The sequence below is a fragment of the Rhinolophus sinicus genome, chromosome 6 (assembly GCF_057876585.1).
Source record: "Rhinolophus sinicus isolate RSI-liver-muscle chromosome 6, RSI-T2T, whole genome shotgun sequence".
NCBI lineage: Eukaryota > Metazoa > Chordata > Mammalia > Chiroptera > Rhinolophidae > Rhinolophus > Rhinolophus sinicus.
This window is the reverse complement of record NC_142506.1, coordinates 20,876,139-20,900,460: the sequence shown is the minus strand read 5'-3', so window position 1 is coordinate 20,900,460 and position 24,322 is coordinate 20,876,139. Positions and strand designations below refer to the sequence as shown.

At 33.3% G+C, this 24,322-nt stretch overlaps 1 protein-coding gene across 5 annotated transcripts in view; it reads right to left on the bottom strand.

The window, feature by feature from the left end:
* The window catches only part of CSMD3 (CUB and Sushi multiple domains 3), a 1,092,836-nt gene that overhangs the window by 105,054 nt on the left and 963,460 nt on the right, over window positions 1-24,322 (bottom strand). For all 5 annotated transcript variants that reach the window (XM_088798979.1, XM_088798980.1, XM_088798981.1 and 2 more), the window contains 7 exons: window positions 20,853-20,971; window positions 19,673-19,742; window positions 14,812-14,928; window positions 11,907-12,116; window positions 9,195-9,383; window positions 8,350-8,527; window positions 7,297-7,442 (listed from right to left, as the gene is read on the bottom strand). In XM_088798979.1, the coding sequence (XP_088655105.1) occupies window positions 7,297-7,442; window positions 8,350-8,527; window positions 9,195-9,383; window positions 11,907-12,116; window positions 14,812-14,928; window positions 19,673-19,742; window positions 20,853-20,971 (1,029 nt within the window). The remainder of the gene's footprint in view (window positions 1-7,296; window positions 7,443-8,349; window positions 8,528-9,194; window positions 9,384-11,906; window positions 12,117-14,811; window positions 14,929-19,672; window positions 19,743-20,852; window positions 20,972-24,322) is intronic.

Genomic DNA, 24,322 nt, shown 5'->3' with positions numbered 1-24,322 from the left:
GTGTTCTCTTCAGAAGAATCATTTCATTTGACATTCCATTCAGCTTTAAAACACCATTGACTATTTAATAACAGGATGAGGGCATCGTATTCTACATGTCAGTATCTTTTGAAGATGGCTATTGTTTGAATAGTTCCCTGTTTTTGCTTAAATGTGTATAGATATATGGTTCCTGGTCCAATAAATTTGCTTTCTGAAATTGCTTTAGCGTTTGACTCTGGCAATATTTTTTGGCTATTTTTAATTTCCTATTTTCTTTGTAATGAAGCATCCAAACTTATCCCAGAAAAGAATGCTGTATTTATCTACTTCAGTTCAACTGAGCTGTTAAACGCTACTTAAAAACAAACAAACAAACAAACAAAACACTGGCAAATTGCCATTCCCCATTCTTTCTTTAAACCAAAGAAGCACAAGTGTACAAGCTTTCTGCCAAGAACAAAGAATTTCTTACAGAGGAAAACGAAAAACAGCATAATGTTCTCTGTTCCCTAGATGCTAACAGCTCACTATAACCACTGGTATACTTCAGTGGTGACTCAGATTAGTTCAAGTGTGATAATTTCATGATTTGGGGAAAATTTGGAGGAGAAAAAGCATTGATAACTACATGTTGAGTTATGTAATTTTAGCAATGTTATTTCAAAAGTTATATAAAATAAGTTTAAGCAGTTCCACATAAAAGCAGACTTAAGAGTGTTTAAATAAATGGTCTACTAGTTCTAATTAAGAGGGAAAAATAATTACTTTTTTTTTCCAGTTTGGAAAAAATCTGCTAGTGAGTTGACATGAGTAAGTTTCAGCAGAGCTTAAATAACATACAAACATCTTTTTTTTTCTATTAATATTTCATAATTGGTTTGTTTCTGCCTAAAGATGAATCTTAGAAATCAAGAGAAAATGCTCATCCCTGGATTTACAGATGACACAGAAAATTCTCTTTCATGAAGAATGGATCAACACGATCTACCTCACCCTTAGTATTTCCCTAGGGATTGAATAACAGAAGTAAACAAAGCTACTGAGAAATTTCCTGGATTATCCATAAGAAAATTCCAATATCTGCTGCATGAATTGATGTCCCCATATTCAAATAGCGAATTGAAAGTATCCTGCCTTTATGCTGAGCCCATTAGAATCTGACAAGTAAAGTGCCAAGGGTCGTTTTGTTAAGTGGTCGAGTTACCTGGGATATTAGTAGGTAACAGTACATCAGTGGTGAGAATTTGTCTTTGTCAGTCTCAGTTTTCCTCTCCCACTTCACCACCGTAGTTTGATTTGTTTTTGGCTATGAAGGAACATGCTGTAGCTATTTTTAACTATCACTTTACTCTACTCTGCATACTGAAAAGAAAACAAAACAAAACAGCTCCTGTATTCTGTTAGCTTGGAGTAGGCCTGGCTCTAACTGACAGACCTAGGTTTTGTACTGTTGACCATGAACAACTTCACAAACATAGGATGGTAATTCTTTCACCTTGTTGGAGGAAGACAAAAACAAGATCTTTCCACAATCATATCTGAGCAAAGAAAACAAAAACAAGAACGAGAAACAGCCCAAACCCTCAAAATGACCAAGGTTCTTCCAGCACAGATAATGAATGAATGCTGCTTCCATACCAATTATAGTTTTAGGTGTGTCCCATTCCTTTTACCTTCTAGAAAAAAAGTATTAAGATACCCAATTATAGAACTGTTCCAATGTTCCGACAGCACCCAATCCAGGGGAAAAGCATGCTTCCTGGAAACTTTCCAGAACCATCTTACACAGTCCAAAGCCTATTACTAGCCTCTCCTAACACCCTCTTACTGAGATGCCAAGGATCCCTCTTGGTATGTGTCTCACTTGTTACAATGAGTCAATAAACCCAACCTTATTTAATTAAAGGTGAGTTCCTGATGGACTTTGGCTAGAGGGGAGGGACAGTAAAGTAATGTAGAAAATGAATAACATAACTCATCAACAGGTATGCACATAAAGTGAAGTGTCAAAACATAGTAACACTTTTACATGACTTTTAGTCATATCTAATGATCACTAGATAGTCATTAAATAACAGTAAATGGCATTATCTTTCCCTCATGACAGCTTCACCAGTTTGGTGTGTAGCTTCAACATACACATTTATATATAATTGTAAGATACCTATATCCCCTATGCTCTCTGGACATCAAACAATGAAACACTTTATGAGTTCAAAATAAAATCTATTGAAATACAAAACGAGGTAAGGTCTTTAGGTTTTGTGAGGCAAAGGGGTCACACAGTTCAAAGTAATAGTGATTTATGTTTTATACAAACTGTGTCCTTATATCTACAGCAATCTCTTTTAGGAGGAGACTTTGTGGAGTTAAATATACTTGTCCCCAAATACAGCATTTATCATAAAGGCAATGTAACCTTAAAAGATGACCTAAGAGACATTGCAGGCCTTTTAAATGCAATTCATAAAAATAATCTGAAAGTCAATATAAAATCAACACATTCTTTTACAGTTGTGCCAATAATAGAAAACAATAAATAATATAAATTATTAAATCATATTAAGACAATCCGAGTGTAAATTGATTGTTAAATCATATTAAGGAAATCTGAGTGTAAATTGAATATCCCAATAGTCTGATGTTAGAAAAAGAGGTGATTTGGATAAAGGATTTAAACAGTAAAATGATACCTTCAATTTTAAATTAATAGATATGCATTCTGGCTATACTATAGTCTCTTGATTGTTTTGATTGCATAAGTCAGACCTTGAATAAAACTTATTTTCTCTTTACACAATGACTATAGCGCATTTTGGGAACTATGAACAAAAAAAACGCACTCAGCTGCGCTAAACATGCCAACATATCACAGTCAGCTTCTAGGTCCTGGGGAAGAGAAGCACTAAGAAGTGTCAAGCTCCACGTTATAATTAGAATGGTTTTCTTAAAAAATAAGATGACCTATCACCTTGCTAAAAATGAAAATCATTTTTGCTATTTTTTTAAAGAAATATTAGGTTTATATACCATTAAATGTAATTTATGCATGAGATAATACTAGCTTAGGACATTCTCTGGCACTTAGTAAAATCTCAATATATTTAAGCTATTATTTTATTGCTGTTGTTGTCACTATTTAAAAATAAGTCATTCTTTGGAGTCAGACAGACCTCTTTTGAATTCCAGGCAGCACTTCTATTTATTAGAATAGAAATCTCTGGCTTTATATCCATTACAAATTTTTTCACTCAGTTCTTTCATTATTAAAATGGGGATAATAATACTTATCTTGCAGAGTTATTACAAAAATTAGCAAGAATACATGGAAAGTACCTCTCATAGTGCCAGGAATATTAAGTTTTCAGTAAATGGCAGCTGTGACTCTTACAGTAAGTATCATACAAAGTCAGTGTCTGCAAAAACATGCAGTTAAATAGGTTTTATGTTATTTATTTCCAAAGAGTCACTGATGAGAACTGAATGTTATCGTTTATTATAAGCCAACCCCATCTTGACTGTATGTCAGATATCAAGAATATTCAGTTCTTACTTTAGGGAATTACAATTAAGGCAATACAGAGACAGACAAAAACATTTCCTCAGATGAAGAAGAAATGTGATATAGGAGTAAAAGTGCCTCAACATTTACACCTGCCCTATTTTTTTCATTGCACAGAAATTGCACTTTGCAAAGCTTTTTATAAATGTTATTTTTGATCATGAAAGGCTTTATGAAAGTGATATTTTATGAAGACAGATGGCTGGATGGATCTCATAAGGCAGTCAGGTTAGAGAGAAATAAAACACATGTTTTTCTCCTTTCAGACATATTAAAAAATATATTAATAAATAAAACCTAAATGATCAATGTGATCTTAAGAAAATATATGAAAATATTGACCTGTCAATTTTGTATAATAAATACACAAGTCCTAAGAAAAGCACTTCTGACTTATAGGGAAGAGCATAACAGGAGATATTAAATCAATGAGAATTTAAAGAAAACTGAATATGGGAGTAAACCATTCTAAGCTTAGGTATAATCAATCGGCTTAAAATAAGTGTTAAATAGTAAATTACCTACTGGTATATTTATCAAAAAAATACCAAATGACTTGAACAATGTTTTTTACCATTATGAGAGTTCACTTTGGAACTAAGCTATAGGTACTGAATATGGGCACAAGATATCAATATTATATTTTAGTTGTATTAAATTGTATTAATTGTATTAATACTAATTTGAAAACAGGCATTTTGTTGTTGTTGTTTCTGTGAGGGAGGATGGGCATATATCCACAGACTGCAAAATGGTCTTTTTGAAACGTGTCACTATTACAGCTCAAATAAATTACACAACTTTTGAAAACATCTGAACACACTATTCCCACTGTAAGACAAAAATATAAGTAATCAATCAGTCAATAATCAAAATATAAAAGGATTAATTTAAGAAGCAGAAGAAATGTGATCTGTGTCCTCAAAAAAGCATTCACTATTATTAAACTCACAGGCTTATAAAACAATACACCATACCATAATTCATTTCTCAAAACTTTGGTTAAAAGAGTTATGTGCAATCAGAGAAAAGATGGTAGTGATCCTATGAATTCCAGTTATCAAGAAATGTAGGAAATGGGACTTAACATGGAGAGACTTACAGAATTGAAGATTGAGTAAGACCATTTGAGAATGAAAGTTCAGGAAGCAGTGAGAGAACGAATCTGACTGGAGTCAGAGTAGACACGAGGGAGTAAGTTTCAGTGAACCAGATTATAAGGTAGCTTTAAAATTGATTTAATGTAGGTATCATGCATTCTTGAAAAGGTGAGTCAGGATGAAAGCAGTGCTTTAGGAATGTTAGCCTAAGAGGGCTGGTAGAATGTAAAGCATTTGTCAGTTTTAACGTGAGCCCTGACTACATTTCCAAATTTCAAGGTTATTTTAAGGTTTAGGTAAAATTCCCAGATATATTGATTCAAATGTTAGGCTTCTTTAGGCTCTGGCAATTGTGCCTTGTTATGAAATTTAAAGTATAAAAATAAATGGTCTATTAGCAAAATCTGAAACGTAAGATAAGGGAAGGGAAGGAAAGGAACAATTTACTGAACATCTACTCTGCCAGGTACTATGGTAACTGTGTATTACCGTGTTTCCCTGAAAATAAGATCTAACTGGAAAATAAGCCCTAGCATGATTTTTCAGGATGACACTCCCTGAACATAAGCCTATGTGTCTTTTGGAGCAAAAATTAATATAAGATCTGGTCTTATTTTCAGGGAAACACGGCATCCATTGCCTCCAATTCTCATATCATCTCTGCAACATCATGTTGATAATACTAGTAACATTGACAGCAATTACTTGGGTTAATTTATGCAAAATTGCCAAGCACTTTTTGAGCAAAATTTTCATATGGTTCATCCTAATTTATGCGAGTAATGGGAATAATTTTTCTATACACAATATCTCATGAATCCTCTCAGCAATCCTACCATGCTGTTTTGTAGCTAAAAAAAAAAAAAAAGTGGCAACCAAAAGGCAACTTGTCCAAAGTCAACTGGAAAATGAAACACTGAACACTTGATCTTTTTCCTAAGCTAATTCTATTTTTATTATACATGACTGAAAACCTAGTTATACAACAGGTGAAATATACTTTGGTATAAGCATTTTTGTACACATTTACATAAATGTCTATGTAAATCATATTTTGTGTGTGTGTACACACTCCCTGTAATTGTAATCTTATCTATATGAATACACACACACATACACAGACACCCTCTTCTCTGACAATGTATCCCCTTTTTCTCCTAATGTTTCCCCAATGTCTCCTAAGTTTTACAAGAATTTTACACTTCTATAAGGTTATCTTTCGGATAGTCCATCAATGAATAGTCCCTTCTTTGTCATTTGTTCAGGCAGGGATCACAAAACAATAAAAATGTATGCAGGGAACCGTGAAAAGAGAAAATATACAAAGTACAGGTCACCAACTAATTCATCTTTGACCTTAACTATTATTTAATGTATTGGTTCCTGAGTTATGATTATCTATCAAAGTAATAAAGCTATTGTTATAGCCTTAGACTTTCTCTACATATTGCAAGCATCAATAACCAAGTCAATTAAAAAGGCAAATGAGTGATTAAACAATAAAAAGTCTGAATAAAATTTACCTAACTGAATGCCCCCTTTCTGATTGGCTATGCTGGAGTGTACCTGCAGCTGTAGGCCCTACAGAAGTACAAATGGAGTACCATCTAGTGACTGATAAGTACTGAGATTAAGCAAATCAAGAGTTTTCTTACCAATTCTCTGACTATTTCTAAACCCAATGTGCTTTGAATGTCAGCATAACCATATCTGACTTACCATATTTTTCATGGAATATAAGGTTTGAGTATCAAAGTTTTACTTTGTGTCAAAAAGGATGAAAATATTAAATTGTATATCAATGTAATGCACAAAGTACATGTTCATGTTGCATATTTTCATATAACTTACACATTTCACTTAGTTTATTGATCCTGTGAAATACTCACGGTATTGGTCTGACAAAGTCATTATGAATCAGAATGTGTTTCATGGAAGTGAGGTCATAGCAGATAAAGGGATGTGATCATTAGACATAAATAAACATTTTTTTATTTATAATGAAATAATATGAATTTAAAATTAAAGACAAATTTTAAAAACGCTATGAAACCATATGAATGTTCTCTCAAAAAGTTAATTTTAAGAAGAGAGGACCCATAATAATTCTACACAAAGATTTAAAATTAAAACTCGTCATAAATTATGCCACAGTAGTAAAAACTATGAACTGAATAATATGAAATAGTCACTTAAAACTATGATTCTAGAGTAGATACATTTTTGAAACAAGAGTATAAATTAATGAGTAATAAGATCCAAAGCATAAAGATAAAAGCTAATTTTAGAAAGACTCACAGCAGGTTGAGTAGATAAAACATTTTGTATTGAAAAATCTATTAATGTCTCACAGTTACATGCAATGAAATATGAACAGCTGGTTCTCTTTTATTGATTTCCATATGAAAAATGATTATTTTCCATGGTGTAATTACTGACTGATTTATTTCCTATTTCCATTTGCTTACATTTTAATGTCCTTAAAAGCTTAGAAGAGGTTATTCTTTGCAAATAAATACGTATTTGAAATGATAAAAAATGTATCAAATTTTAATATATTTTCACTCATGTGTTAAATATATTTTACACTCATTTTTCCAGGACAATTTTAAACAGTACCAAAGGAAACATAAACTCTTAGATAATACGAACCATGATAGCTGAGAACAAAAAAGCCACTTGTTGTAAAATCACTGTGGAATTTGATTAGAATCTGATTTGAAGTGCTATAGACTGATTCCAAAGCAGTATTGCCACTGAATTGCCCGATCTGAGGTGAGTTTTGATCTGGCCCATCCCTATCAGAGAGAGACAGAGCAGAGGGGGGAGAAAGAGCAGGGAGGGGAGAAAGAGAGATTGAGATTAATTTTTTGGAGAGTTTTCCATAAAGTTTAATAAAAATATTATACTTGAGATGAAAAACACGCAAAATTGAAATTACCAATGAGTGCCCAATCATATTGGTATATTTTATGTTTATGTAGATGATAACATATTTAAAAATGTAAAATAAAAAAAAAATGACATTTTTACCTCAATGAAATGCACCCATGTTAGCTGCAGACAATTACATGGTGCTTGGTTTCCTGACCACAACCAAGAGCCTCAAAAATCCTTGAAATTTGCCCTCATTTTATTTTCTTTAAAATAATCTTGAATATCATAGACTGTGAAATTTGGAAGGGATCTTAGAACGCATACAGTAATTCTATTAGCCAATTGTCAATAATTACTTTAGATAATTTCTTTACAATATATTTTAAATAAAGATGTTTCAATTAACAGGATAATGCAAATTTATTTTGTAACGAATTATTATGACAGAAATTCAATAATTATATTTAAAATTGTGATTTGAACATAGGCTTTTAATTTTCACTGTTTTTTCAGGGAACTTTCTTCCTTTAAACTTATTGATATTAATTCCCTGTTTTTACATATTAATTTAATAATGAATTTAAATGTTTTTTCACATGTAAAGTTTTTGTTCAAAGTGTTTAGCTACTTTATGGGCAATTAATCCAAAACGTATTTCTCTTTTTTGTCTCATTCTACAAAACACATACTGTCATCCTCAGTTACTCACACCAATTCAAATGTCAGATAACAATTTCTGTTTACAGATGGTTGTGATATGTTTTCATTGCTACCTTGTTTCACTGTTATATATAATTGAATCAACCAATAACAATGGTCCTGGCTTACCATACAGTGATGAAATCATAGATTGGCTCTGTTTGAAGGACAGTGAAATTGATGTAGATTCCATTCCCAGGGGCTACTCTTACAAGCCAAAAACAGTCTTGAAAGTTGGGATATTCATCAGGATACCCAGGAGAGTAAATGGTGCCATTCATCGCGGTTATATTCCCTCCACAAAGAGCTACAGAAAAGATACAAAGCAAAACGTTAAAATAAAAGTGAATTGAATACAGAGAAAAAGACAAACATTCCATACCTCTTAAGCAGTATGAAATACATCTGCGTTGTTTTTATCTCAATTAGGTATATAAAATGCAGTTGCAAACCGTGAACAAAATACTTGTATAGTCAGTTTTTATTTATTTTTCAATATGAGGCATGCTACTGTCATTAACTATCACATAGTCATCTCTTTTTTCAAATATTTTATCAATATGTACACTGTTCACCTTTTTTCTTGTATCATGTCTACATATATAGCCTTATAAAAGGTTCAACACATTTTTATTTAACAGATTCTTTTAAGAGGAAATGAGCCCAAATTCAGTAGCAGCATCTGGGTTATTGGTTTATATAAGAATGATTATTAAACACATGCACATGTATCTACATACACACGCACATACGAGGAGCTCTAAAGTGTTAACTTTATTTTTACCTCAAATGAGAAGGTTAGGGTTTCTGCCAATAATGAAAAAATCAGTTATTCATGGAGCTTTAAGGGTTTTACCTGTGTAGTAACTATAATTATTCAACTGAAAGAGAGACTGTATGCTTAGCATGCTATTTGAAAAGGAAAACACAAAAGAGTGCCAAAACAAAACATATTAAACATAGATGAAGCATACCTTCACACCTTGGAAGTGGATGATTCCAATTACGACTCACTCCATGAAGGCAAGTGAGAGCTGAATTTCCAATTAGTGTGTATCCAGGGAAACATTCAAATGAAACGGTTTGACCCACAGTAAAATCATTGCCAATTACAAAGCCATTTCGAAACGGGCGTGGATCAGGACAGCTTTGTAGCTGATAGGCTGCCAAAGGAAAAAGAATGTGTTTCCTCTCTGAATTTTGGAAGACCACAGATGAGTACTATTTGTAACTTGCAAAATAGAGGCAGTGTTGCTTGCAGTTGGTTATAACCAGTAATTCAGGTTTATATTAAATGATGTCAATGAGAGTACGATATAAGTTTCTTCTCATGTCTACAATTTTCACATTTGCAATGTAGTACAATTCATAAAAATGCATTCGGTTTCTTCACCCACTTGTGCAATCTACCTAAATTATAAGTTTTAATGAAAATGTAAACGACTCTTACAGCCACAATTTTAATCAAGCATATTCTGATTCCTTTACATAGAATGTAATTGCTTGCTACTTACACTGCATATACATAGAATAAATTAAATGGGTGTAAACTTAATTCTGAGCCTTTTTGAATATTTTACTAATTTTTCTCTAAAAGAAACAAGCCACAATATCCCTTTGTTTAGTTGCTCCAAAGAAGTTATTGAACAATATAAAGTACTAGTAAACAAATTTCCTTCTAATATAACTTGTGTTTAGTTAACATGATATTTTTGGCACTGTAGTATAACTACATGTTTATTTGTTCGTACTCCTCTTGTTCTATAGTCTCCATGAGATCAAAGTTCCTATTTGTTTTGTTTATCATTATACCCAAAAGCCTTGCCCATTGCACTTGCCATAGTAAGTGCTTAATAAACACTGATGAATTTAGAGCCTATGACCAATGATTACTATGCATTTTTCAAAAATTCAGAAAGTTCTTAAAGTCTAATCACAAGATAATCCAAAAATAACATTGATTCTGTGACTCTGTATAAAGTAACCTATTTCTCAAAAATGCCAGGAGCTGAATGATATAAATGCAGTAAAACAAGAGATAATTTTAAAATTCAATGTAATTCACAAATAATATCTAGTGATAATTGTAATACATTATGGCTCATGTAAATGGTATTCATATCAGATAAGTAACAGTAACAGAGTCCACATCTTTTATGCTTTTATTATGTAAATAATGAATCTTTTTTCAAGGACACATTGACAGAAAGATGCAGTTAATAAAGTCTAATTTTTAGTTTTACATCATTGAAATAAGAACATTATTTTGAGAGGCAGAGGAGAAATGAGGGCAGGGAAGAAAAGATGAAGCTGGTTTTATGTGAAATAAAAAAGTGCTGGCATAAGGCCCTATATATTTGCAAGAGAAGGACCACAGATAACGTTCTGAGTTTTCTAGCAGCAAAGAAGAAAATCAGTGGCCCAATTGTTTCTGAGATAATTAAATTCACTGGGAACATACTTAATTGTGTAGTGAGAGGTGGTAGAAATGACTCCTATTTTATATAAAGAATGATGTGTCACATGCTCTTAAATTATGTACGCAAACATAATACAAATTGTAATTAGTTTAGACCTATGCAGTTGGATGTCATGTCTATTTTAACTACACTTAAATGTCTTTTTGGGTATATACTTTTGTTAGGCAAATATTTATCGTGCTGTTATGGTTCTAGGCACTTAAGATACATCAATGAATAACACAAAGATCCCTGCTCTCCTGGAGCTCACATCCAAAAGTATCACATACTCATGAAATCCTTTAATAATCAGAGCAGAGAAATAATTAAATTTTAAATTATTTTGATTAAACATTGAAGTCACTGGAATTACGTTGTTTGTGTAAAATATCATGTTTAATTTAAAATTTTAGACTTTTTAAGTATGAAATAATATAATAAAAGTAGCTAAAATGCACCAAGTAAGTACTGATGATATAAATCATTATATATATTTTACATTCATTTTATCATATAAACTTCAAAACAACCTTTCTGGGAGACACTATTACTAACTCCATCATGCCAATGGAAAAATGGAGTCGAACCCTAGGCCACTTTAGGTTAAACAGGGAGAACCAAAATTTGAGCCTAGGTCAACCAGAATCCAACCTATTCGAAAGGGATAAAAATCTTACTCAGGGTCATGCAGCATTTTTATATCAGAAATAGGCCTAATACATGATTGTCAAAATTTTTACTTTATATTCTTATGACTATAGAATGGAATCAAGGAATGTCATATTATTCTATCATTATAAAGTAATACAAAATAATTATATATATATATATATATATATATATATATATATGTATATATATAATAGATGAGTACTATAAAATATCTTTTCAATATACTTATTTTTATATAAAAGCAAACATAAATCTTTGATAGCTTGCTTTGCTTTAACTACCTTGCCTTGACTTAATTTATTGTGTTTTAAGATTAATTTAATCCTTTTTTCTTGATTGGAGTTTTCTAAGGCCTCAGAAAGACATCAAGCCCCTTATACAGTTGCCCGTAAATCACATTATTTAAAAAAATCTTGCTAATTGAAGTTTGCCTTGATTTAGGTTCCTTTCTCTTTCTAAAAATAGAAAATAGAGTTAGTAAAATTGGTACTTAGTAAGATTGCTACTACCTGATCTGGGGCTAAATAAACTTTCACTTTTTATTATCCATCTCACCTTGGTATACAATGTGGAACCCTTGCTTGTTTTGTGAATAGTCACTGTGAAAATACAGGCTGGTTTCATGGGTTGTGCTGAATAAGGAAGATTGTATTTGAGGACCACTAAGTCGGCCAATAATAGTACTAGTTTCTGAGGATCCACTTCTGACTTCCAAATAATCATGTATGGTTTCTGTAGAAAAATTTACAAACTGGAGATGTACACCTAAAGAAAAATAGCAAACATAATAATACTTTATTTTTTCACCAAATTAAATACACATACAAAATACACTCACATTAATACACTTCGATAGCTTTCCATTGAGGTTTAGAGGCATACACTCTAGATCTGGGCCATGAATTTGCTACAGTTCAAAGTAACACTACTATTCTCAAATGCCACAAAATAGTCTCAATATCTTTATAAATAAAACTAAAATATGAAATAGTGAAATGTCACTGGGATGGAAAAAATAAAATAAAAGCCTCGTTAAGGTATGTTTGCCTAATTCAATTAATATTCTGTTTTAGTGGATTTGGTGTTTTTCTTACAACTACCATTATCCAATTGGTAATAAAATCTGACATTTATTAAGCATTTCTTTTTCACTAGGCACTGTTTTAAGTGTTTATGTATGCTAACTTATGTACTGTTCACAGTTACTAATGAGAATGAGGAAAATGAGGCACAGAGATGTTAAACAAATGTGCTAAGTTTTCACAACAAGTTAAAAGAGCTGAAATTCAAACTTAGATACACCAGCCCTTGAGCGCTTACACTTAATAACTACACTTAATAAAGTCACGTTTTGTTACTCAAAAAAGAGTCACATGGAAACTCCTTGTTACATGAAAAAAGAGTACTATTGGACAAATAACTATGGGAAATATTGAAAAAATTCTTTAAAATATTAAACATGTTCTTGTACAATCACAAACTTCTTAGAACTTTGAACAAGCTACCTTATTATGTGAGGCCCGAAGATGTGCTATTTTTTCTAAAAGTTTTCCCTGAGCCCCCTTTTCACAAATTATCTTGTCAATACTTATTTCATGAACATGAGAAAATACTTCAGTAACTGTTGATCTGTATTCAATTTTATTTTAAAAGAGTATGACTTACTTATTGAAATACATTAGAACTAATATTTGATCTAGCAAAAACTCAAATAAAACAGTGGAATTATTTCAATGTAATCAAATCAGAACCAGACTCTTATGTTTTCATTTCTGAAACAGAGATGTGTCTTCTTTTTAATTTTTAATGAAGTTGGGTTTTGGAATCAAGGAAGAATTAGCAACAGGTAAATTGAAGATGATATAATGGCACTATTGAAAATATGTTTAATAATTTAGTTTAAAATAATTTATTTAGTTCCACAAGCAACATGGGATGAGCCCTCTTAAGTGACTAGTAAAAGCCACATAAGGGCAGCCATACTGGTTCAAATCTGTTATTCATATACATCAGTATTCTCTTTCAGTCAATAGACACTTCAATTTGACTACTTCAGACTAACGGTGTTTCCGTGTTGTAGCCAGACTAATCCTCATTAGAACTCCCCTAAGCATACTTCTCTCAGTGGCTTTCTGTTCTCTCCAAACTTCAGGCTAGTCACACGGTGTTCAGACTTGTTGAATTTCTGTAGCTTTTTCATTTGCATCTTTCCATGTGTCACTCTGTTTACCTAGAATTTTTTTTCCATTCCCCATAGAATGACTCTCTTTGTTGGGCTGACTCTTACTTATCTTTAAAGCCACAGTTCAAACATCACTTCCGCAGACAAGACTTTTCCCCATTTCCTGGACTAGGCTGGATGTCCACATTAAGTACAACCCTATAGTCTTTATTATACTTTATTTTAATAGCATCTATAACTATCTGTCTCCTCATCATGACTCTAACTTATCTGGGGGAAAAAAAAACTAATTTTGTTTTACTATGCATTTTATCCCCAGCGCTTAACACAGTACCTGGGGGATAATATGTACTCTGTAAAGAATTGTCAAAACTATGAGTTTCTGTGAATTTATGTAAAACATTTAAATATGAATTTGTATTCTGAAGCTGTAGATGCTTTTGGGTAATCAGGTACTTAAATTCAATCCTCAATAAGTAAGACCATACAGAATTTTTCAATTGCTCCAAATCTGCCAGGTTTGTGCTTCAAGGAATGTCTACTCATCCTACGCTTCTGTAATTGAATGAACATGTGTATTCTCAATTTAGCACTTCTATTTATGCATTTAGACTAATGACATGAAGAAGCTGCAAGAGAACATATTTGCGATATAAGAGTGAAACATAATTCATTAAATGCAATGTAGTATATGATGCAATATATCCTAAACACTGGGAATTTTGCATTATTAGTATTAGAAAGGTACTACATTTACATGGGTATTTAAACCCAACATAAAAATGTGTACTACTTTCAAATGCAAAATATAACTTATTTACAATGACTATTTGATGAATTAAATAGATCACCAGAATAATTTATCTATTCACTACTTGGTATAAACGATGAGAAAAGAGTTACAAAAGCAATTATACATGAAACTCATGTTGAATTTATCATTGCCACACACACATCTACCTCAAGCTATAGCTATCTATACATATAAACTGGAAAATATCATAAATTATCTATCTATCTATCTATCTATCTATCTATCTATCTATCTATCTATCTATGAAATTAGGAAATGCCCATATTCTTTCAATTATACAAATATTCCAGGTGAAATGTACTTAGTTTAGGGCACAATTATCTAAATTCCACTCCTCAATTTACATAACCATATGTAATCCAAATTAAACTATAATTTGTGAGTATTTTATATTAGATATTGATATTTTTAAGGATGTATTTAATGCCATTGAAAATTCTTTCATGTGTTTTTAATATACATACCAAAACCTACGGGCAGCTTTATTGTCCATGTGCAATCTAAACTGCTGGGGTAGTTTCCAGGAAACCCAGGGCTGAGGATCACACCACTGAAATCTGACATAGCACCGCCACACTGAGCTGCAAGATAATAGAAGTCCTGTATAAGCCAGATCAGTGGAAAACTTCACTGTATTAAAAACAGATTGAAATAATTTCAAGTCTTAATCAAGTCCGTATCAAAACAGTTTGATACAAATTTGAATATTGTCAACTCTCATCCACCACACACTAGTAATCAAATATAATCAATTGACAACTCATTTTCTAAAACAGCATATAAAAACAACATATTTCCTTTCTCAGCAATAAGCGCAAGTTAAAATCAATTATAGCACAGCAAGGAGTAGCTCATGAGCAGAGAATACAATCAAACAAGGAGCACATGTCCTTTTCCACAGCGGGCAGTTTATTTCTAATCTTTAAGTACTTCTAGCAATGTTTTGATTCATTCCAAAGAATATAATTTTGAATACAATCAAGTCAACAACATCCATTCTAAGTGTTCTCTCCATTTACTCTTTTTGTGATGAGGCTAAAGAATTTTAAGAAAAAATACGGGTATCTGTTGGTAATATGTGAGGAATTCACATATCACAGATGGGATATGGCCTCACTTTATCCTTAAAAAATTCTAGACAAAGAACAAGGAAGTGCAAAACATGTAAAAAGATGCAACCAAGTTTGAGAATTTATGCATAATTTATCAATGTACTTGTTTTATAATCCCTGGTATACTGATTTACCATTGATAAGTGAAGCAAAGATTATAAAAACAGATGATTACCCAAGTTTCATTTTTCACATGATTAAATAGAACATTTAACATGTATTAAAAGAGGAATAGCAGTTTGGAAGTTAATTCTTCTAAATGAACATGTTTACCATTTCATCATAGAAGGACTAAAAAACACATCTGCTAATTGTGGGTTGAAGAATTAAATTTCATGATTAACTATCAAGTTTGAAAGTTACCTAAATAGAATAGTTACTTGCAATTTCACTGATTTATTTCTTGTTAGGAATAGCAACATGTAGATACTCAAATTTCAGGATATATATATATATATATATATATATATATATATATATATATAATGAAGGTAAATTATGTTGAAATTTTATCAATGTTCTGCATGATATCAATAACAAGTTTGACTGCTATCTTTAACTATGTGAACTGAATAAATTATGTATCAAGCAGATTTCACTATGAAGATATATATAATTGTGCAGTCTATATACTAGAAACATTTCTTTTAAATGTAATTACCATTGAGATCTAAAGATATACATGTATACTTCTCTATCCTTCTGAAATCTCAGGTCATCTATCCTTAAACTAGAGCAATTTTCAATCTCTCTCTCTCTCTCTCTCTCTCTCTCTCTCTCTCTCTTTTTCTTTCTCTCTCTGAAAGAAAGATATATAACAGCAGATCTGTTGTTCAGGGGCTGACCCTCTGGAGCAAGATTTGCTTTATCAGTATTCTCATGCCTGCCCAGTTTGCTCTTCAGGTGTGTTGTTTGTAGAGGTGGTTGGATGGTGCTCTGGTGTGGTGTGGTTGGTCACATAACATGTTGTTTCTGGGGACTTTGGGAGGGGCTCTGTTATAGGTCAAGGTCAGCTGCTGTCTGTGCCCTGCATGGCACAACTTAGTATGAGCTACAAAGTGATTTGGAGATGCAACTACTTTTGCTGCATTTGGAGGTGCCTGAGAGAGAAGCTAAGCTGTGAACTGAGGCTGGCGGCTGCTAGTGCCAGACTTGGGGCTGCTTAGCAAGAAGTAAGTGGCACACTCAGGACTGATGCTTGTTTGAGGTTTGTGAAACTTTGAGAAATTTTAGAAAAGTCTTCAGTATGAGCCAAGACAGGCCATTTTTATGGAAAATAAATTGGAATAGAAAAGCCAATGGAAGCAGGTTGCAAGTTTGGTGGGGCTGGGTCACAAGGAATCACCAGGGCAGGGTGACGTTCTTAGCCAGGTTGATGGAGATTCAGATATCGTGCCCACCTACATGTGAAGGCCAGATACCAGGAAGCCTCAACAAAGGAACAATAGCTTTTGCTAGCACTTCCGTCTGGGAGAAAACTTCCCCTCCAGCCCTAACCCTGAAGCCAGACAATTCAGTTCCTCCCTGTATGTCCCCGGTGTCTTTCAATATCCTGCCTTAGTGCTGGAGCTCACAGTGAGTGAATCCAACAGTGAGTAAGTCTGTGGTGGGCCCTTTAAGAGGAACACATGGAACACCATATGCCCTCTATCTCACTCAGCCACAATCTCTGCTGGATTTCACAGCCAGAAGTTACAGGGACTTCTCTTCCCAGTAGTGGACTGGGAAACCTGGTATATGGGTGGAACCCTTCATTCCTCAGTGGGTACCTCCACAGCTGAGATAGCCCTCCTGATTTTTAATCACCACACATTGGTGTGGGAAGAGTCCATTCCGTGTCTAGTCTCAAAGTGGCTTCTGCACATTCTTAGTTATAATATTTCTGTTCAGGTAGTCTTCAGATAGTTCTCAATTATTGTTGTGTAGTTTAGTTGGAATTTTGAGGAGGTTTACTGGGTGATATTTTAAATTATACAATTTTTTGAAAGCAATTGGGCAATATTTATCAAAATTTGTAAATAGTTATATGCAATGGCATAATTAATCTACTTAGGTAAAATCCTAAGTGAACAGAGGTGTGCATAAAGACATGTGAAAAAGACCTACAAATCTGTATTCAAAAAGACAAAACATTAAAGAATAACAAAAAGAGAATAATTACACACATTAGACAATGCTATGTGCCATGAAGTTATTTTAAAAATCAGATTTTTAAAAACGCATCATGGTGGGAAATTTTTCTAAGTTAATGTGAAGAAGGAAACTATATATATATATATATATATATATATATATATATATATATATATATATATAACTGTATATAACTGTATATATATATATATATATATACAGTTATATATAGTTATATATATGTATATAGTTATATATATATAGTTATATATGCTATATTATCCCAAAACTTTATATTAATTTGTTCACTAAACAATACTTATCAGATGCCTATTTAAGAAAAGAACTTTTCTAGGCTTTGGAAATATAGTTATGAACAAAAGACCTAAACTCTCTGCTCTCATATCAGCAGCATATACATACTGTGTATTTTATTCTTTGTGCTCTTTTGTATTCCCAATTTTTTATACTCAGTTGGATACATATATACATACACACCCTATACACATAACATATAATTGGCATTATATTGTATATACAAATTTTTACAACAGGCATTGTGTTTGGGGGGGGTGTGCATGTATAATTTTATAACTGGCATTATATGCATTTATAAATTACTTAAAATAGTTAAAGAAATACGTCCTTTAAAAAATATCATCCAATCTAAAGTTGGAATGTTGTGAATATCTTTTGCCAATTAAACTCATCTTTCTCTTAAGTATTATTTTCCAGTGGTCTCCAACAAGAATTGTGCATGTGGTACATAGGTGTTACAGACTGAAAACTGTCCTCCCAATATTCATATGTTAAAGTCTTAAATCCCTATGTGACTGTATTTGGAGACAGAGGCTTTAAGGAGGTAATTAAGGTTAAATGAAATCGTAAGGGTTGAGCCCTAATCTAATAGTACTAGTGCCTTTACAGGAAGAGGAGAGATATGTATGTGTGTATGTGTTTGTGTGTGTGTGTGTGTGTGTGTGTGTGTGTGTGTGTGTACACACATGCTTGCTCACAGAGCAAAGACCATATGAAAATGTGGGGAGAAGACAGTCGTGTGCAAGGCAAGGAAAGAGGCTCTCAGAACAAAACAACTGTGCCAGAATTTTGATCTTGAACTCAAAGATTCTAAAACTGTGTGAAAATTAATTTTTGTGGTTTAAGCAATCCAGTCTGTGGTATTCTGTTATGGCAACACAAGAAAACTAATTACAGATTTGGTCACTGCACAGAGGGGTTATACAAGTAACATCAATACTTTTGTATTTGCCGTCTTCTTACTCAGAAAGGGTTTTTTTCTTCATCCATTTATCTTAATTACACGTATCATCCTAAACTCTGCAAATTTTATGGCTTATGTTTCTTGATGACTTCAGTCAACACCAGTCTCATATTTATGAAATTCCATCATGTAATCAATGATATAATCTAACAGTACATTACTCTATTTCATTTCTTTTATATCTGCCACTCTAAATGGTAAATGGATATGTTAATAATAGGGATAATACCTCACATATCTTTTCATACTCGAGAGTCCAGTATATTAATGGTTGAATACAGATGCAAGAAATGAGAGGAAAAAATAAAAATAATTGGAAGATACATTAATTTAGGACAAAAGTTTGGGCCCCTACTTTTAAAGCCTCAAAGCCCTTTTCATATATTCCATATTTCAACTGCCTGTTACCACTGAAGACATCTCATGGAGTGTCATTCTCCCTTTGTTAGATTCCAGATTCCTTGTCTACTCTGTCTTAGTAGTAAGAATGTTTACTATTTTCCTGATTCATGGGTACTTCTATCATATCATACTGAGGAAACTTTTTGGGGGATCAAAAAACCTAATAACTTTTTTCAGTTTCTACAGTTTTAACTAATCCATTGATATTGAATTGGGATAAAAATCTATAAACATTTTTAAATTAAAAAAACATTTTAAATAAAGGTAAGAAACATTTATCTCGAAGTATCATTTTCATAAAACTTAAAAGGAAAACTATAGTTTTGAAATTCATATACAAAGTGTAACTTTAAAATTTGATAAAGCTTATGAATGATTTATAGTTCTTTAACTTACCCAAACAAATTGGGATTGGGTAATTCCATCGTCGTACAGGTCCAGGCATACATGTAATGTGAGAATGACCCTATGTAAAAAAGACAATGAAGTTCAGGACACATTTTAAAAAGTGAAATTAAATACAGCATAATCAATGGTTATTATAAAAATAAGCTTAAATATATATTGTCATATATATATATATTTTTTTCAACTTTTACTAGAAATTTTAGTATTATTTAGAATAAGAAAGGTAATTATATATAATTGTGATAAAATATAAAAAATAACATGGTCCTGGTAGAAAATTTAAGACTCCATATCACATTAGGTTTATGGTTTTAAATTTTTTTTAATCAAAACATGTTCTACTAAATAGTACAATGATTATACAAGTGAAATGGCCATATACATAAGTGGTTTATAATAAATTCCTGTGACATTCAAGGTGAGATATGTTAACAAATAATTATAAAATGCTTTCATAAACATACTAAAATAGGTCAATTAATGTACATTAAATTTTAAATTGAAATATAAAATCCAGAAATATCTAACTGCACTTCTGAGACAAATAATTTGTGTTATAACTATAAAGTATAAATTACTATTTTTAATTTTGCTTCCTCTAAGGAATTTATTTAGTTAACATGTAAAATAGTTTGTGCCTAAATTTTTTTTCATACTTTCTTAATAAGTGTATCTTTTAGGAAAATTTCTATGAAACCATAATTTTGAGACCCTCCGCAAAACCTATAACAGAGGATCAATATAAATCCAAAACCAACAGAATATACATTGCAAATCAACTTCTTTGGAAAAATATATTTGTAGTTGAGTTTCAATAATTTGGGGAGTTTATTATCATGGAAGTTTCATTTAACACTTTATTTTCATTTTTAAATTCTAAAGATCTGGGAGTTCAGTTGTCATAGCCTATGTGACTAGAAAGAAGAGTGAAACATTAATTGATTCAAAAATCATTTTGATTACTGCAAAAGAAAATGAATTTAGTTCATCTCAGCAATTTCTCTCATGAATATGTTTTATTGACAAATTGAATGGCTTTTGACATTAGACTAAACTATAAAGCCCAAGATGAATATTCTTTTAAAACTTGTGGATTACAATCATTTGTTTGTTAAAATAATTGAAAAGAGCAATGAATATCAAAATAATGATTTTACAATAGATTTACCTGAAGAGAATAGCCTTGATCACACTGAAAGGATACCACATCACCAACCATGTATCTGTCTCCAATTTTAATTCCACTACTAGGAGTTTGTGGTTCAGGACAGGAATCCAAACCAATTGCTATGAATATTTAATGATAAAAATATAAGTAAGTTTCAAATAATGAATGCTCAACTCATGCTTTATAAATTACCAAAATTGAATGTCTGTCTCATTAAAACTACATTTTACATTGAGACATTAAGAATGCTCTGTGTGAATTAGGAGTAGATTCTAAGATGGCAGAATAAGTAAATGCTGTGCGTCCCACTACCCATGACTACATTACAATTACAACTAAATTGTTATACAACAATTAACCTTGAGAGCCATCAGAAGACCAGCTGAATAGAACCCCTATAAATAAGGATATAAAGAACAGGCCAGGTCAAGACTTGTAGGAGGGGTGGACATGCGAAATGGACTGGCCCCACACCCAGTGGTAGTTGTTGAGCACCGGCAAGGACACCTCAGCAGCAGATGTTCCCCTGAGGAGCGAGGGTCCCAGCCCCACAGTGGGCTCCCCAGCCCAGGGATCCAGTACCAGGAAGAGGAATCCCCACAACATCTGGCTGTGAAAGTCAGTGAAAATTCTGCCCATCTGGGTGAAGTGGAAGGCACTTGGAAACTCAGGCATCCCCTTAAAGGGCCAGTGCACAAACTCACTCACTCACAAGCACTCACCCTGGGCTCCCGTGAGAAGCAGTAACTCAAAAGATGCCAGAGACATACAGGGTAAGACTGAGCTATGTGGCTTCAGGGTGAGGGCTAGAGGAACAATTTCAATTATGCCTTTCTAGAGTCTGCCTCACATATAGCTTATAGGCAGGCACAGTCTTTCCTGTGTTGAGCCCTCCACCACACAGCCAAATCTGAAACTGCACTGGCCTGATGAACTCTGCCGCCCCACTCCAGTGACTCCCTGGGATCCCACCCCACCCAACTCAATCACCATCACTGGAGGCATTCTCAGCAAATGGACAACCATCCCTCCCTCATATACTGTGGAGGTTCTTCCAGCAGCAAACAACCCACAGCAGCTAGTGTAGCTACCTGGGACATTTTAGGTGGCAGGGAGTCAGCATCAACTCATGCTCCAGCCTTGCTTAGACACCTTTTGGGGATGTATGGACCCAAGTTGAGCAGTAGCTGGCCGCAATGTTCTCTGGGCATATTGCAAGTGGATACAGGCTAGGCACTGAGCAAAGAACTAAATCTGCATTAACCTTGTGAACACCACCCACTCCACCAACAATGATAACATGGGAACCTGCCCAGCCCAGCTCACACAGTGGCACTTTTGGCAATAGGGCAACCAGCCTGGTCCTGGGAAACTGAGGAGGCTCTTTCAATGGCTGAGCCTTATGGGCATCTGGCAGGTAGCAACAGGCCTAGATATGCCCTGAGCCTTTTACTAAGATGCCAAAGGCCAAATACTGGTGGCAGCAGGCCTCAGTTCTCAGCTGGCCACCCACATGCCTCCAGGTGAAGCACAGGCAGCAACCAACTACATAAAGTTTTGTAGCCCCTGGTTAGGTTGCTCCAGGCCAGTCACAGGCAAGATTGAACTTGGCCTACAAGGGAACCCCTCCCAAGAGGCATCAGAAAGAACACACATGAAGGTTGGCTTCAGACCAAAACAAAGCACTATCCAATTAGCCCCACAGGTGGTATACCCAAGAGGTATCTCAACAGACACAGGAATCTGCTAGGGAAAATCCTCTTCTGATTGATCAGCCTCCACACATCAGCTCATACACTGTGAACGTGGCCAGTCCTCATAGACAGTCAGTCTGAGAGCCTATCCTACTCACTGATGCACCAAAAGTAATCAAGGCTCAACTATAATAGGAGGGCACACACAACACACACAAGTGACACTCTTGGACCACATGGTACAGGTAATCAGGGAAACTATGCCACTGGGCCACACTGCACTCCTACTACATAAGGCTACCCAGGGAAGACTGAGAGACATAGGATATCTACCTAACACATAGAAACAAACACAGAGAGGAAGATAAAAGGAAGAAACAAAGAAACATGTTCCAAATAAAATAATAGGAGAAAATTCCAGAAAAAGAACTAAATAAATTAAGGCAATCAACTTATCAGAGACAGAGTTCAAAATACTGATTATAAGAATGCTTAAGGACTGGGTGATGAACACACAATGGGATTTATAGATGATGTAATACAGAATTGTACACCTGAAATCTATGTAATTTTACTAACAATTGTCACCCTAATAAATTAAAAAAAAAAAAAAAAAAAAAAAAAGAATGCTTAAGGAACTTAGTGAAAACTTCAATAGAGATAGTAAGCATAAAGGACATAGAAACCATAAAAAAAAAATAACCAGTCAAAAATAAAGAATACAATAACTGAAAGGAAGAATTTACTAAAAAGAAATCAACAGATTAGATGAAGTAGAGGATCGAATCAGCGATTTGAAAGATAAGGCAGCATTAAAGAACCAACTGGAACAAAAAGAAAAAAGAAAAAAAACAAAGCGATAGTTTAAGGGACCTCTGGAACAACATCAAGTGTAACAACATTCACATTATAGGAGACCCAGAAGAAGAAGAGCAGGAGGAAAGTATCAAGAATGTATTTGAAGAAATAATGACTGAAAACTTGCTAACCTAGCGAAGGAAATAGAAATACTATGCCAGGAAATGCAGAGTCCCAAACAAGATGAACCTAAAGAGGCCCACACCAAGACACATCATAAAATTGCAAAAGTTAATGATAAAGAGAATCCTAAAAGCAGCAAGAGAAGACAATTATTTACCTACAAGGGAGCTCCAATAAGACTACTATCAGCTGATTTCTTAACAGAAACTTTTCAGACAAGAAGGGAGTAGCACAAAATATTCAAAGAGATGAAAAGATCTACAACTAAGACTACTCTACCCAGACAAGAAAAAGCTAAAGGAATTCATTACCACCAAGCAATACTACAAAAAATGTTAAAGGGACTTCCTTAAGAAGAAGAAAACTATAAACAAAAAAAACATAAATATGAATAACAAAATAGAAATAACCATGTACCTATCACTAATCACTTTAAATTTTAAATGTAAATGGATTAAATGCTCCAATCAAATGACACAGAGTAGCTGAATAGATAAGAAAACAAGACCCATACATCTGATGTCTAAAAGAGACCCACTTCAGATTGAAAGACACACATAGACTGAAAGCAAAGAGATGGAAAAGACATTTCAGGAAAATGGAAACAAACACAAGAGCTGGGGTAGCAACAATTATATCAGACAAAATAGACTTTAAAACAAAGACTATAATAAGAAACAAAGAAGGGCATTACAAAATGAGGAAGAGATCAACCCAACAAGAGGATATAACCCTAGAAAACGGAGCACCTAAACATATCAAGCAAATATTGACTGACATAAAAGGAGAGATCAA